At 39.5% G+C, this 17,325-nt stretch overlaps 1 protein-coding gene across 3 annotated transcripts in view; it reads left to right on the plus strand.

Annotated features, from left to right (window-relative positions):
- LOC147703539 (serine protease 27-like) overlaps window positions 1-17,325 on the plus strand; it is a 495,151-nt gene that overhangs the window by 124,091 nt on the left and 353,735 nt on the right. For 2 of the 3 annotated variants that reach the window (XM_086928926.1, XM_086928928.1), the window contains exon 2: window positions 13,858-13,893. In XM_086928926.1, the coding sequence (XP_086785052.1) occupies window positions 13,858-13,893 (36 nt within the window). The remainder of the gene's footprint in view (window positions 1-13,857; window positions 13,894-17,325) is intronic. The other variant, XM_086928927.1, reaches the window with a different exon arrangement.

Consider the following 17,325-nt stretch of genomic DNA (forward strand, 5'->3'; position numbering starts at 1 on the left):
ACAAATTTGCAGGTACCACCATTTCAAATAAAGTATTTAAATCAATCAACAAAACCTTTGTAATTTTTACAAATCTTCAACGTGCCAATACAATTACATTGGCTTTTCTATCTGTTTAGGGAAATCGTTCATAAAGGGCAAAATATTGTGACTATTCCATGGAACATCGACATAGTCTCCTCCTGGTACCTCTCTCATAGGGAGCATCTGTACATCCCTTATACAACCATCAAACCCAATTTGTGATGGCTGCTCTTGAGCTTTCTTTGCACCCATCTTCTGTTTTGTCCACCTGCCTACCCATTTCTCTTGTTCTTCCCATTTTCTAAATAATCCCAATAGCTCTTTTATTTATTGTTTCTTCCCTAATGCCCTAATGTTTTCAATGACTTTGTCAGTAAAATCCACTATACATGATCTGTGCAAACTCTTTGAAGTTAGCATGTCTAAATCTTATTTCTGTGCCAATTCCATCAAACTTACGTGTGATAATCTTGCTTTTCTGTTAATGTCTTTGCAAAGAAAAATAGTTCCTCTTTTTTGTAGACCTTTAATTTTGAAGGATTCTCTTGAATTCATTCTTCTAACTCCACCTTTAATCTGCTCTCATCCAGGTTCAGTCTATATTCCTGAAGTTAATTCTGAACTGAACTGAGACCTGTAATCAAATCTGAAGGAAAAACTGAACTAGGAACTGAAATAGGAAGTGAATCAGAATTTTGATTATTTGTAGTAACATACCCTTTGAGCCAATAATCAAATTCTGGAGGAGTTATCTCTGAACTCACTACAGCATTATTTAAATTTAGAGTCCCAATCACAAAATGTGCATTCATACTGGGTTGAACATTCAATATAGATGCTTCTGAAGCTGTGAAACTTATTTGCATTGTCAGTTCATTAGCATTATTGCCCATTTCAAGTAGTTCCATTCGCTTAGGACAGAAAAATGATGGAAGCATAGGCATAATTCTTTCGATCTGCTCAGTAGAATTTTGATTCTGATCAATACCGAGACCATAGGTGCATGAATCATATGTTTCGCTTTGAAATGTGGAATATTTCCATGTAGTGTTTTTATTCCAGAAGGTACAGTCAAAATATGAACAGCATTCACAAGTAATCCAGACTCATAAAGAGGTACAAAAGGCCCGATCATCCCAGGGACAGACAAAGCATCTGACTTATCTGAATCAGTCAAATGTAAAGAAGCTGCCGTCTACGTTCTCCCAATTACGAGAGGAAACGTTCTCGCTTCTATCAGTGCCTCAGGCATCATTGGAGGATTAGGTCTTGTAGGTGTTCTTGTTGGTACCCCATCCTTACTTGAGGCTTCATTTTAAGGTGGTGGGTGATTTAATAACAATTCATTCAAAAGAGTATCATCTATATCACTCTCTTCTCCTTTTTCTTTATCTACTTTGACTGAGTTTAAGTGCATTTTTTTCTCTTTTATCTTGCCCTTTGTTTCTTCACTAACTGCTAATACTGGATATACCCATGTACCATGTATATTGTCTACTCTCCATAATTTCTGCTGAGTGTCCCACTTATCTTCTACATAATGATTCATTGTCCTTTCATAATGTCCTTGGTAGTTCTCTCTATCTTTCTGATGTTTCCAAACATTTAAAGCTTCAAGAACTGTAGGACTTATAGGATCTTTCATTTCATATATCAGATACTTCAAACTGTTGTAGATTGTGTGGAGACCAAAATGAAGATGTAACACATCTACTATGCATCTGCAACGGCTTGGGAGCGGAAAGAAGACAGTTTCTAAAGCTGCTCCTGATCGCAAGTCAGATTTGATCATGCAGGGAGGCGGTAAAGGCCTGTTTTGAGGGCAGCAACATCCGCCTTGCGTGCAGCCTCGTCCGGGGTATGAGAGGAGCAAATACAAAATTAAGCCTGGAAGGACCACAAGATACCGGCCTTCAGGCCAAGCTAATCGGTTTATGAGACAAGCACAATTACACCGACCATTAGGAGTCAGACCGGATTTATGCCTACTGCCATGGTCCCCAAGTTGTCAGCAGCCATTCTGGGCCGGCTGCCAGTTCATCGACCCAAAATGTTTTAATAAACATTTCTTCACGGGCTTAACTAATCACGAGAACAAGTGTTTTGATGAACTGCCTCACCTATTAGTTGTTATTCCTCCGCAATTTTATAGAACCACTGCACATCTGCAATCACTTTTAACAATATTTAATCAAGCTGCTTTTTGTGAATACATGTTTTACTTGTTTGCAAAGGTTTTAATTAATCATGCAATACAGCGATTATTATTATTATTATCATTTCATATATCTTTTTACTTAACTTTTCTAAAATTCTCAAATTAAATGTTCAGTAACAAGGGACCTGTAAAGCCTCATCTTTCTCATTGAGTGTGTACCAATACTCGAGCCACAGACATGGATGTAATCCTTTCTCCGTCATGACAATGTATCCTGGCGGACCTCAGCGGGTACTTCCACCTTTGTGTTAATCATATCTGTATCCTCCTTTTTGACTAGTTTTCATAATGTCTGACAGAGCTTCATTTTGTCTATATTCTGTGTTCACACATGATTTCTGTAAACTCAAGAAATGTTCTCCCACAATTCGCTTTTTTCGGCAATATCCATCAATAGCAGCATGAACCTGATAACCAAATGACATACTCAACCAATCCCAGCACAGCTATACATCAACCTAGCAATCACAGAACGTTACACCGTGGAGTCAATCCCAGTACTCACAGAAGCTCACCCTCCTTCATAATTTGCACCTTGCATGCTTTTCTCAAGGCAAAATGAAAATACAATGCAAGCAACAAATAAACTGTTTGCTCCACTAAAGTATATCCACTCTCACAAAGTAACTAAGTTTTCTCTAATAATTTATTGCAATGAAATCTTGACCAGGGGCATTTCACCCTTAATTGGTATTGTTATTCCTCATGCACTGAAGATCAACAATACCAATCATTTACCTCTAACATACAAGAATCCCTTACCAAGGTGTGGTTGACGACGTCTCATGACATACATCACAAACCAGCAGACAGCTTACTCAGTGTCTTCTTCACTGAAACAACCCGTAGACAAATATCTTGAGATTTTAGGCCAAGGCGGCCCTGAATACAACTTGAACCTTGCTCAAAGCGCTACAATCATACATGGACTTTAACCATGTGCACTTTAACCACTTCCATAGCTGCCAAGGTTTCAGATTTGTATGAGTGACGTTTTCATAATTTCAATGTAATTATGAGTGACATTTCAACGAATAGGAGTGACACTTTCTCACGAGCAAAATCAAGCAATGACGACGAGGAACACATATAAATATGAGAAATTATACCCATTTGAGCTTCAAAATGGTCTTTAGAATCATGTTATTAAACACATGTAGGTAAGCTACATGGACATGAGCTTCCTGCCTAACTGGGGAGATAGCCACCCATACTGCTATAAGATGATTTGTACAGTGGCTTTAACTAACAGACACACCCCAACCCAAAATGAGTTGAGCGCTAAGGCAGCAGCTGAGAAAACTAAACAGAGCAGACAGTGGCTGCAGTGCACAGTTCTAGCCAGTACAGGGGCCGGCAGCTCAATTTGAACATGCAGTCACAACATTTTTTTATTATGGACACAGCCATTAGCAACTGGACTCATGCACATTTACTTCATTCAAAGGTGGCGAGCCGGCACAGCGGCAATTGGCGGGCTGGCCCAGTGACCAAGACGACTCCTCACACTGCATGATTTTGGCTCAGCCATGAGCACACACATACATCTATCTCAGCTGCCGGCACTGCTGGTGAGGTCAGGTCATGAGATACAAGTGTGAGCGCTGCAGCGGCGAGGTCGCTGCAATATTGCCAGTGGCAACAGTGTGTGCCAGCAGGTACACATGGAACCACATGCGGGGATGGGTCAGTCGCAGGATACCCACTTCTGGTGTGAGCTGTGCTGCCATTCCCCAGCAGCACTTAGTGCATATCATTGAAAACTGATGGGAACTGCCCCCACTCATGTCGCAGGAGGCAAGAGCGGCGCCACATGTAAAATCATATGACTCAATGATCAATGTCTCATTAGACATCCTGAATCAGTGAATTCTAATGGCACGCAGTGTCTGGTGCCAAAGATTTGCATTGTCGCACTGGGAAGCTCTAGGATCTGTGCCAGAGCCCCCAAGCCTGCCGGGAGCAGCACACACCACGCGCTGCCCCTGCAGCATGTATTGTGCATTATTATATAGCTGCTCCAGGCTTGACAGCTGAGGAAGTCCTATAATGCATGACTTTGCATTTCAGTACTGTGGTGTGAACCATCACACTGAAATTCGTTAGTCTAACGTCTAACGCGTGGTATTTGGCAGTGCTGCACTATCTGAGGAGCAGTCTACACAAATAATCTCATTGCTATCCTTAAAGCGAACATTGTACCTGCCACCTCTCCATGGTGCTACAAGAAGTGGTTCCACACATTAATCGCTGATTTGCAAAGTATACAAGGCACAAGAGGAAAGATGTTATGTCCAGAATCATAGAGTTTGGGTACAGGGAAGCCAGGATTCAACTCATGATCCTCTAGCTTCAAAGACTGAAACTGGCTGCAGACCAAATCTGCTCAACACTGAGAAGCTGATTATTATGAAATAGTAGGAAATACAACCTGTGATAATCATAGGCTTGAGTAGGTGACATCAAAGAGGAATATTTTTTTATATATAGTATTTAAGAGCCTTGTTTTATTGACAATGTTGAAGAAGATATGCTACTATTGCCCAATAAAGTACTGCATTTATTAACACTGGGAGGATGCCGAGTTGGTCTTGCTGTGATTTGAACTTGTCACCTACGGTTTAAACTTTAAATTCATCATACTTGTAAAATGAGTGAAAATGCCTCAAATCATGAAGTGGAACACAACACATGGAAGTGCGCTTGGACATGCACATCTGTCCACACAAACACAATTATACGCTTCACAGATCCATAGAAGGGTCCATCGGCCACTGCCTGATACAATCCATCACTAAATAATCAAGTAGTCTGTTCTATAAACTGGGACAGTGGCTCAGTCGACTAATACATCCACTCCATGAATCTATGCTTCACATAATGGTCCCTTAAATTCTTATCTTCGCAGGCCCACTTAGCCTCTCATCCTTTCAATGTCGAGAAAATGAGTTCTATTGAGTTGGGTGACAAGAAAACAACTGTTATTTCAGCACCAAGAGCCCCAAGGCTGTATGTTTCAAATGCACAAGTTATGTTATTCTCACCCTACTAGTCCTGATCCAATATGACTCTCCGGCAAACAGTACGAAACAGACCCAAATACGAGGTCAACATGCTGCTTTGACCCACGTAAACTAGTACCCCAGAACCACAGAGAGTCCCTAAATTTTGAAAGTGCTGTGAGACCATACTTATGTTATTCAAGAACTATACAAAGGCACATTACATATCATGAGCAGTTGTCATCATTGTATGCTTAACTTGCTGAGCCATCTTGTCACCAGTACCTGATCACAGGATGGTGTGACTGAAGGACGTGGTTCACTCTTTCGTTCCTGGTATGAATTCATAACATTTGGGCACTGACTTGGAGTCTCCCACTCTAGAGGGGGTCCTATGTCTGCCCCCTCACTCCCCTCCCACTATGGTTCTTCCACTGACTACATTGGGACTATCCTCTTGGCAAATATACCCTTCCCTCCAAAAACAGAGCTGCTGTGCCTGCTTGGCTTACCCCATCACTGGAGAGTGTGAAGTGTCCACTCTAATTCATTTTGTAGTCAGGCCCTCGATGGACTAAAGGCAGTCTTTAGTCATAGAACAGTGAGGTCAACTGTGCGATACTCCTGCACTCTCAGTCCAAACGAATGGTTATCGGCATCACACAAGGTGCAGGCATCAAAATTCCAAATAAATAAAATTGTTATGAGAAAGGGGAAAGGAAATCAAAACAAGTGCGCTCAACAAGCGAAATAAATTGAGTGTGATGCACGGCAAAAATGCGCCCCTCCTTCAGGGTTTCTTCATTCATAAGTTATTGATAAAATGTCTGAGTGATGTGACATGACACCACCATTGAAGACCATCATGTGTTCAGGATGTGCATTAAGTCACCTAGATTCCAATGCTTATTATGAGAACTGTTAAGTTCACAAGTCCACATCAGTGATTGATAGGAAAAGGAAACATAATAGCAATGCACAGGACAGTAGAAATCATGATTCTCAGTCTACAATTGTGGTACCGGGAATGCAACAACATACTAAATCCTTGAGCCATTGTTAAAATTGTGGAAAAGGTAAATACCACATACACGTCTCAACTGGAAGCCCTTAAGTTTACTTCACTTTTTGTTTGCTTTATCCATTCTAAAACACTGTTAAATTAAATAAAATCATAATAACCATGAAAAATTACATTTCATATTTACAAATTATTATTATATTACAGTAGTTATCATTAGTAATACCTTACTAGTGCAAAATTGATTGCTTTCATATAAGTGCACATTTTCTACGTTTAAGAGAAATAAAATCGTTTGGTAATATTTATAAAAAACATAATCTCTAGTATTAATCTGCAAAGTTTCAAGTTAAAAAAAAAATAATAATCTATCGACACAGTCCTAAAATTAGTGAGAAACTTACATTTACACCAGAATTCCGCTCTAGAGGTAGACACGACATTCTTAATCGAGGGAATTGACTTCGACTCTTTAAATTCATACCCGCATTGAATAACATTGTAAGTAATGGCATTATATCTGTACAATTTATGGAGGACGACCAGAGTAGCCAGACTCCAACCTTAATCTCACTAACATCACTATCCATAGCTGAACAGATAATGAAGGAGCAAAAGACATTTGAAACATGGGGCATAATACTTACCAAACAAATCCCTACCCCTTTTATAGAAGTTGATACATCACTGAAACAAAAAATGGTAGGGACAGAGATTGTATCAGTCCTAAAAAATGCACTTGGTAGATCACCAGTAAAAAATATATGTCCCACTTCGCAAAACGCTGTAGAAAGAAATCTAGAAATAAACGAAAAATGGATCAACATGGCACTCCATAGTAACCAGACACAATGATATGGTAGTCCATTACAAATAGGGGCTCATGACAAAAAGAAAGAAACAATAAGACTATGCTCATGGAACATTTTTGGTTTGAGGGGGAAAATTCATAATGCTCATATAGACTCTATAGGGGGGAACCCAGACATCGAAGTGTTGCAGGAAACATGGGAACTTAATCCATTTATGCTACACGGCTATGCCGGCTACTATGAAAACGCAAAAAAAGAGCAAAGGTTTGGGCGAGCCAGTGGGGGGCATGCAATATTCATTTCTAATGCGTTGCACATCGACCACGAGCAAGTGGAGATAGATGATTCGAACATTCTGATGGTTAAACTTAGCTACAAAATAAACAACCAAAATCCTAGAACACTATATTTGACTACTGTTTACATACTGCCCACTAACTAGAGTAGGGAGACAATATGTGGAACCATGAACAATGTTCTAATTGATAGAATGCTCGAGGATCCAATAGCAGATTTTCTGATTACCAGCGATTTCAATCTCAATCTAATGTCATCACACTTAAGAGATCAAACCACGCAACTTCAAAACCACCAATGGTTAATACCTGAGCAGGATCTAGGGATTGATAATAACTACAACAAAAATAAAATGGGACAGAAATTCGTAAAGGATATGGAAGCTATGGGTCTTCGAATACTGAATGGTAGAGTAAAAACGGATGTTCCGCCAAGATATAGTTACTTCGGGCACAAGGCAAAATCCAGGATTGATTAAACCATGACAACATTATATATGTTCCATAACATCACCTCATACTAACTAATGAAAGTAAACGAAAGTGATCATGCCCAGCAGCCAATACTAATGGATATTGGAATGACTATGAAAAAGACTTACCAGATGGTCCAAGGGCATTTTGGTACTATTAATTATAAAAAACTGATTAGGAACATTGGTAACAAAGATGTAATGAATGATCAAGTGGAAAAGATCTTGGAAAAATGCCTACAAGATACTGCATCAAAAACAGCAATTGAACAATGGGAAAATCTGACTGGGATGTTGACTAAAACACAAGGGCAAACAAAAACCAAAAAGCTTAAATACGGGAATGAACCTAAAAAGGAAAATGAAGCGAATTTAAACCTGCTGCATACAATAAGGACACTGAAGAAAGAACGAAATAGGATTATCAGACTAAGGAAGAAACCGGATGTAAAAGCAGAAAACCTTGGAAACCTAAAGTTATTAAATCAGAATTTGAAAAAATTAATATGGGGTGAGAAAAACAAAGCGAAACAAGCTATTTGGGCAAAAATATTCCATGCCAGTAAACAGAAGATTTCAAGAGACTTCTGGTACATTATCAATGGCCTTGCTAGACCCAACAGGCAAGCATTCTCATCACCTCTAACTGAGCAGGAATGGGACAAGTTCCTGAAGAGACATTTGAATCAAGACTCTATACACATATCTTCACTGGAAATGCAACAGGGGCGTAAATCCGACAACGAGAATGACATTACTTATCAAGATAGTGATACGGATATGCAATTTCCCATAGAAAAAGAAGAGATAATTAATCTTATAAAACATCAGAAGTAAGGTGCCCCGGGACCAAATGGGATTCCGTTAGCCCTCTTGAAAGAAAACTCAGAATTATGGGGAACAATCCTACAGAAATTGTATTTAGAAGTCGCGCTGACAGGAAAGGTACCCAAGTCATGGCGCGGATCCCTAATAACCCCAATCTTTAAAAAAGGAAATTGGGCACTGTCAGAAAACTACAGATTGATCACACTGCAAGACTCTGATGCCAAGCTATTTGCCAGAATAATATTAACTAAACTAACTGACTGGGTGACGGAAGAAAAAAGAATGCCTTTAAATAAAACAGGCTTTATACGAGGATTAGGAACTACCACTAATATACTGGTTCTCGCCCTACTTATGAACAAATCGCTTAGATTAAAGCAACCCTTGTATCTTTGTTTTATAGATTTTAAATCTGCTTTCAATTGCGTCAACCGAAAACTACTCTGGGAAAAGCTAGAAAAAATGAGAATTCCAGTTCCCCTACTTAAGCTAATTCGCCTTATATACTCAGAGACATGGGTGAGGGTGAGGATGGGTGATAGGCATACACTATCCAGGGAAATTCCAGCAAATGAAGGTTTGAAGAAGGGCTGCGTTTTAGCCCCTCTTCTTTTTAATTTGTTTCTTGCTGACCTACCAGGAATATTGGAGAAAGAAAATGCACATCCGCCGAAACTAGCTGACAAGTGGCTCACAAACTTGATGTATGCGGATGACGTCATACTTATGAGCCACACAAAAGTGGGCCTCCAGCGCTTAATGAGAAGGACCTATACCTACTCAAAACAGAATGGAATGGTTATAAACGAGACCAAAACTAAGATTATGGTAGTTGCCAAAAAAGCTAAGATGAAATATAAAAGCAAATGGTTCATGGATAAAATGTAACTTGAACAAGTCGAGGTCTATAAATACCTAGGCGTATTATTCGATGCAAAGGGCAATTACCATCTACAAAAAACTGATGCTCAAAGAAAAGGGAACGCACTAACTGCTGCATTTAGAACTGTGCAGAAGTCTCTTCCCAGCCTGACCTATGGTCCTCTCCTGAGCATTGTTGGTGCAAAACTCTTACCAACTATTACATATGGTAGTGAAGCTTTAATGGGTAAAGACAGTGATACTTTGAACAAAATCATAACCAGAGTATACCGAGCGCTTTTCCATCTCCCAGTGAACGCTTCCCCGGCACAAGTAAAGTTGGAGTTTGGCCTACCAAATCAACAGTTCGCAAGGCAAGGCCATTTCATTAAAGTCTGGAACCAAATAAAAAGTGACCACCAAAATGAGATATTCATGCTCCTATGGAGAGAAATAAAGAAGGACACTAACTCTAGTGCAGCTCTTTACCTTAGAGATGCAATTCATGAGTTTGGGGTCATGTCTTTATGGGAAACGAATATAACCAAGTCATCATTTAAGAAAATTATTAATAAAACCGCAGACCACCTATCCATTCTAAAGGATAAGGCTACCCTTATCAAGAGAAAACATGCCTGGATGGTGCTAAATGGCTATAAAAAGAAGGAGATACAACAATATCTAAAAACCCAGTGGACGGAAAAAAACAAGCAGGTGCTCCTTAAAGCGAGATTTGGATCCATGCCAGGGCTATGTCATCTCCCCCCATGGGAATTTCAAGAAACCCAAATGTAATGTAGACTATGTAATACGGGCGAGGAAGACATTCAACATCTTCTGTGTACCTGTCCTGAACTCCTACAAGAGAGAAAAACATTGCTTAAGGGTCCTCTCAAATCACGCCGCATACGGGCATGCAGGCAGGCCGTGATTAAGTGTATGGTCTCAAATGATATTTTTTTAAACGCTTCCTTTCTAAAGTTCCTACTGTTAGTTAAAAGGAAACTCGGAGACGTAATTATTGCAAATACTTAATTGTTTGTAAAGGTCACCAAATGACATTTTATATGATTTTATCCTGGAATAAATATTTAAATTTGTTTCTTTTAGATGTGTAATATTGTAAGATTTTAAATAATCATCACAATAAACTCAAACTCCTTTTTTTTATATATCATGTTTAAAAGCACTTTTTCCGGTCCATGTGCTACTCTTGTGTCTTTCACATATGTATATGTGCAATGTGACATTTGCAAATTCATGTTCTCAGTTCTGCATCTCATTGTGTATTATGTTTATACATTTATATGCTTCATCAGTACCTCCTACACATGTTCACTTCTCATGTACACATTCTGCAGAATCCAATCCTTTTTTGCTACTTTGTTCACTTGATTGGCAATGCCAATAGGTGTGGCTTTAATGTGCTAAACAACATTTCTGCATGCCAAATTTTTAAATTTGTCAGCCAATTAATAACAGACGTATTGACTTTCCTAATTCTTGTATCAGGGTTTGTCAGCGCCTAATGTGACTTATGTCATAACTTTGTTGAATTATGATGGTTGATGCCTTAATCACTAAGCACCCCTGATGGCGTTGAGGCACGAGTTCTGCCATAGCTACCTAAGGGTGATCCTATTATCAATGAGGTTTTGGAAGTGAATAGTTGAATTGAGCGTTTTGTGGAAGGTCATCTATGGTGCTCTGGTACCAGAGGGACATGGATGCTCATGAAACACTCAAATGTCCAGCATATATTTAAGTGTCAAAGCCAACTCAGAAGTACTGTGTCCACACTATAAGGCAAAGTGTTCTGTGGTCCCTTTTTTGCGTAGTTGTCAATCATAAATTGCCCCATCATGACTGGTGTTTCTCAGGTACACATGCACTGTAGACTCTCCAAGGTCTTGCAAACCCCCATCAGCGAGTCAATGCATTATTGCCAATGGTCAGTGAGATCTTAATCAATTTTCTGCATTTTATCAAACTTGCAACAGGATTCCCATAGCAAGCTCATCTGTCCTGATGCTTGTGAACTACAGCTCCTCATCTACATGACCAGGCATCTGAGACCTTACTGCTTGTCTACTCCTTACAGACCTTGGTTCCATTCACACAGAAGGCCTCACACCTTTGCACAAGAGGGAGCATGAGTGCTCTATATTCCATAAACTGCAACTAATTTCAGGCCTGCTGCGATGTGGCAGGCAGCAAGAATCTTCTACGCTCATAGATAGGTATAATTGCACATACATTTTTCAGGACACAAGTAATTTCAGTTGACCTAATTTTCAAGCCAATTCAGTTCCACAACTTGGATCCAAAAATCCTAAATGTTTTTCCTTTCCCACTGATTATCAACAAGTCATTTATTCGGATAACCTGGACATAAAACAGAGTAAAATCTAGGCTGACAAACATATATGAATTAACCTGGGTGTGCCTGAGCTGCACATTGTACTTTTAGCAAACTGTGGGTCATATTTACAAGCACCTATTGCCATGGGAACGTCACTTTTTACGACCTTCCTGTGGTGATAGTTATGTTATGTTATGACACTTTTATATAGCGCACGGCTACTCGAAAAGAGTGTCCCGGCGCTTTCCACCTGCAACTCAGAGTAAAAATAACACAACACAGCGAAAACAAGAGCAGAACTAAAACAGAAAACAGTAAAAACAGCCTAAAGATTAAAAAGCCAGGTCTTCAGGCTCTTCCTGAACTGGAACAAATTGGCAGTCCTGCGAAGCGAAAGAGAAAGCGAATTCCAGAGCTGGGGAGCTTTGCAGCTGAAAGAACGCCCTCCCGCGCGGGCCTTCCTCACCCGCGGGACCACCGCTTTATAAAGAGATTCCGAACGCAAAGAGCGGACTGGTCGATAGAAGGCCAGTCTCTGCCGCAGGTATCCAGCCCCTGATCCAAACAAGGCTTTGTGCATCAGAGTCAGGGATTTGAACTGGATCCGCTTCCGGATCGGCAGCCAGTGTAGCGCCTGTAGCAGCCCGAAGGCTCGGGCGCGTCTGCGCAGGCCAAAAATAGCCCGGGCGGCAGAGTTCTGTACCACCTGTAGGCGCTGAACTAGGTAATCAGGGAGGCCGAGAAAGAGGGCATTAGCATAGTCTAGCCTTGAGCTCACGAGAGCCTGCACAGTGATCCGCCTGTGCTCCTCAGACAGCAGGGGCGTCGCCTGATTCACAAGGCAGCATTAAGCCACTTACCATGGCTTAATGCTGCCTTGTAAATAAGGCCCCCTTTCGCGCTATGCTTAGTGTGAAAGGGGAGCACAATGGGTGTGGCTGTAGGCATGCCACTGCAACACCCATTGATCCTGACGCTGCCCCCTTTTTACAAGGGAGGTGTAAATAGGAGGCAGTGCCAGAATTAAGACCAGGGAAAACATGGTCTTACTCTGGCGCAACGAGGAGAAATGTTAAATTTTTCCTCATTTTTACTGTTTTTTATATGTGCTGTCTTGCGCCAAGGTCCCCCTTCCTGCACATAAACAATAATTTAAAAAAGATGATGTTTTGCAACTTCTGTGTGTGCTGCATTAAGCTACACAAATAGAAGTTACAAAATAGCATTAAAGATTTTTTATATGCAGGAAGGGGGCTGGCGCTAGGCTGCTAAGTGTAGCACCAGTGCCCGGAGGAAATGAAAGGCTTCACCATATTCTTGTAAATATGGTACAGCCCTGCGTTTCTGAACTGGTGGGGTGAGCCGTTAAGCCAGGAAGGCTAACGCCTCACTTTGCCACTTCCATTGTAAATATGCCCCTGAGATTGACCTAAATGTTTGTGTGATGAAGGCATGGCAAAACTGTGTTTTTAGATGTGTTCCATGCCTGCGTTGTCTGCAGTAGTGACTTCTATTCATTGACTGTATACTCTTTGTGTAGAGTATGACGAGCTTCCGCTTGCCTTTTATACAAAGCAATATCTCAACTACCGTTTTCATGCAGACAATCGCTCAAGCACAACAAACAAGCAAAGATGTTTGCAAAAATTTCAAGTATTACAGAAAAATTGCACTTTGCACTATCCATAAGGCTATTGCGAGCACTACAATCTGCACACTGAAGAAAATCGGAAAATGTGAAAAAGTGATGTACCGGTGGCGCAAGGGACTTGTAACTAAGCCCCAGAGTTCTTCCTGGCTGGTCTTTGTTGCAGCAGCTTTGGTGCTGTTGGCATTTACTCCAAATTGTGAAGCCCAGTCTCACATATTGCTTTCAGTTAAAGAGCACTTTTATAAACAGGATATGCTGCACTCCCTAGGTATATCCAATTTAAGCATCTCTTTTTCGCTTACTTTTCAGAAAATGTTGCTGGTCAAACTTCTGCAGCAGGTAAAGGTATGAAATGTCAATTTTCATTTATTCTACATTTTGTAATAAATTGTGTGTGTCTGAATAGCCTTTTTTAATTCATGTTCACACAAGTTGTATTTACATCAGAGAGAATCATTTCATCAGTATTAATATGAATTTGAACCATGTTTCTAAAAGCCCAACTTTGGTTCCTGAATCTATCTAAGAGCAATGTATTTGTAGTTGTGGGCCTGGAGGGCACACCATGCACTTTACTGCGTCTTGGCCTAGGAAAGCTATAGATTCTCTACATTACTGGACATCTCAGTGGTTAGTATGGGTAAAAACACACTTTGGCAGCAAGCTTGAATTTCATCAAATTAGTTTCTAGACAGATAACTGCTGTTAAAGAGTATCACAGTGCACTAGAACTGACTGCAACCACCTCACTGAATTTTAGGCATGACATTAGCCAAAACCTTTTCAATTTGCTAATATTATATGTATAATATACTTATACGCACTTTGAGTCTCCACACTTCATCCATTGGTCTGTGTGTGATTCATATATTTCTTCCACCCACTACAGCATACAGCATGGGCAAATGGCAAGCCCACTTCAGCCATTGGCTTACTTTACTCACACACAAATTAGATCACTCAGTGCCTGCAAGTGCTATACCAATGTGGGCTTTTTGAGACCAAACATATTTTTGCTTTGAGCCAAGGATTTTTTTTTTTTAGATCGAGGGGTGCCTAGCAGCTTCTCCTGCAACTAAGTTCTACAAAAACATGACAAAACAAAATTAGCATTGACAACAACAGAGGGCTCACAGACAACAGAATACCTATTGGCTTTGTCAATACTCGTTATACAATGGTACATTTAAATAGGTTACCACGCTGTAACATAGATTTTATGCAGGGTGATGAAGTATAAAACCTACAATTTTATTAGCCCCCAATTTCTTTGAAATGTAACATTCTCTCTGCCAATATATGTGAGAACTGTAGATATATGTGGAGATGTTAATTGACCTTGAACACTAGAAATATCATTGCTTATGCACGCATAATGCAGTATAAATTGTCCATAATCAAAGAGCATATTTAACGCAAGGATGCATACATGCCAACATTTTGGAAGAGGAAAGTGGGAGATTTTTAAAACATAATCGGGAGAAAGCATTTCTTCTATTGACTTCTACTGCAGCCTGCTTTGGGTCTATTGGCGTATGTGGGACTTACAAGTGAGCTGCTGCCGAATCGGATACTAGAAATTCAAATCTACGTTTTTTTCTATACCTGTCAGGAGCACAGAGAAATCGCCATGGCAGGCAGAGAAAGCGTGACAAAAATTTTGAGCGCTTGCTTGCCGGAGCGCGTCACTGGCAGAGCACAATCCAATTCACACAAGACCAGCCCCTGTCATCTGAAGCCCGCCAAGGACTCAGGTCTCTGCCCGCAGGAATTGGGAGGTGGGAGACAAGCATTGAAATCAGTAGTCTCCGCTTGTAGTGGGAGGGTTGGCATGTTTGAGCGTGGAACAAGTGCACCAGTAAGAAAGGAACTCATTTGGTGTTTGCAAGAACTCGAGTAACTCTATTAAGCAGCAGTCCTCAAGGCCAGCCAATCTAGAGGTGACTGACAACAGGATTGCCATCTTGAAGCTCAGCTGGCTCCGTCTACGTTAACCCCTGACTTAGTGGTCTGACTGCCGCAGAACAACCAGGTCATAGTGACTGTCACCCACCAACTCGAAAGTGCAGTGACTGTCACCAACTTTTCCTCCCTTTGTTTGCCATGCAAGGCTTGTCAGACAGGATAGGGAAAATCGAGAATATCCCCAACAAACAGGGAGAGAACTGCTCACATTTTTAGATCATTTGTTGTTGATTGTTCCCTAGGACAAGATGAGGAAGTTAATTAATTACAGATTTGTAGCCTGTCAGTGATCGGCACGTGCTCAGCACCAGCCTCCCTGGTCCGGGGAGCACAGGTATTCAGTCAAAAAGGTGTTACGATGGTCTGTTATTAAGGAAACTTAATCCCAACATCAACTCACATTGATGCCTCTGTATCAGCCCTGATTCTCAGCCCCAGGAGCTCTAAAAAACGTGTCCAGGGTGTGGGAGCACAATTCCAAAGTTGTTGTTTCACACATTAGTGATGGTGAGAAATCAACGGGCAAAAATGGGGCTTGACACATATATTGTTACCTGGAAATGTGCCCTGAAGAATGTCAGATCGCTGATCCAACATAGCACAGAGAGTGCTTTATTCATAGAAGGGTACACAGACAAAATATCGATTTTTAAATATCGATATACAAAAATATCGAAGTTTAAATATCGATGGGACAAAATATCGAAGGTAAGTAATATCGACAGTCTTAATATCGATATTAGTATGATATCAGTAATATCGAAGTTTTAAATATCGATGTCAATAATATCGAAATAAATAACTTCGATGTTACTAATATCAATTTTTAAATACATTTAGTGTATATTATATAGTATTTTTAATGTTTTATTATTTATTTTTAATGTAATTTAATTAAATATTGTCTTTTACTTCTGTAGCGGGTTGTGGGTTTATAGGGGAATAGGGTGGGAAGTAATTTAATTATGTTAAATTAATTATTAATTAGTAGGAATTATTAATTAATTAATTGAGAAATAATTTTTAATTAATTTTAATTAATTGATCAAATGATAAATATGTTCTGTAGCGGGTTATGGGTTTATAGGGGAATAGGGTGGGAAGTAATTTAATAATAATTAATTAATTAATATATGTTTGTACATATTTTAATTAATAATTAATTGGTAAATAATTTATATTAATTAGTTAATTAATTAATATAAATTTGTACATATTTATAATTATTAATTAGTTGGTAATTAATTAATATTAATTATTTAATTACATTAATTATAGTAATGTTTTATATATATAATTTTTTGTTATTCTTAATTAATTAATTGGGAAAAATAATATTAATTATTAAATTAAATTAATTACAGCTAATGTGCTAATATATTTACTTTATTGTTATTGTTAATTAATAATTAATTGGTAATTAAATAATATTAATTAATTTTGGATAAAGGAGTATTTTTAGGGTTCAGGGTCAGTTTTCAGTTTTTGGGTAAAGGGGTATTTTTAGGGTTCAGGGTCAGTTTTCCGTTTTTGGGTAAAGGGGTATTTTTAGGGTTCTGGGTCAGTTTTCAGTTTTTGGGTAAAGGGGTATTTTTAGGGTTCAGTGTCAGTTTTCAGTTCATGGGTAAAGGGGTATTTTTAGGGTTCAGGGTCAGTTTTCAGTTTTTGGGTAAAGGGGTATTTTTAGGGTTCAGGGTCACTTTTCAGTTTTTGGGTAAAGGGGTATTTTTAGGGTTCAGGGTCAGTTTTCAGTTTTTGGGTAAAGGGGTATTTTTAGGGATAAGGGTCAGTTTTCAGTTCATGGGTAAAGGG

Source organism: Lissotriton vulgaris, chromosome 7, assembly GCF_964263255.1.
Source record: "Lissotriton vulgaris chromosome 7, aLisVul1.2, whole genome shotgun sequence".
Lineage (NCBI taxonomy): Eukaryota > Metazoa > Chordata > Amphibia > Caudata > Salamandridae > Lissotriton > Lissotriton vulgaris.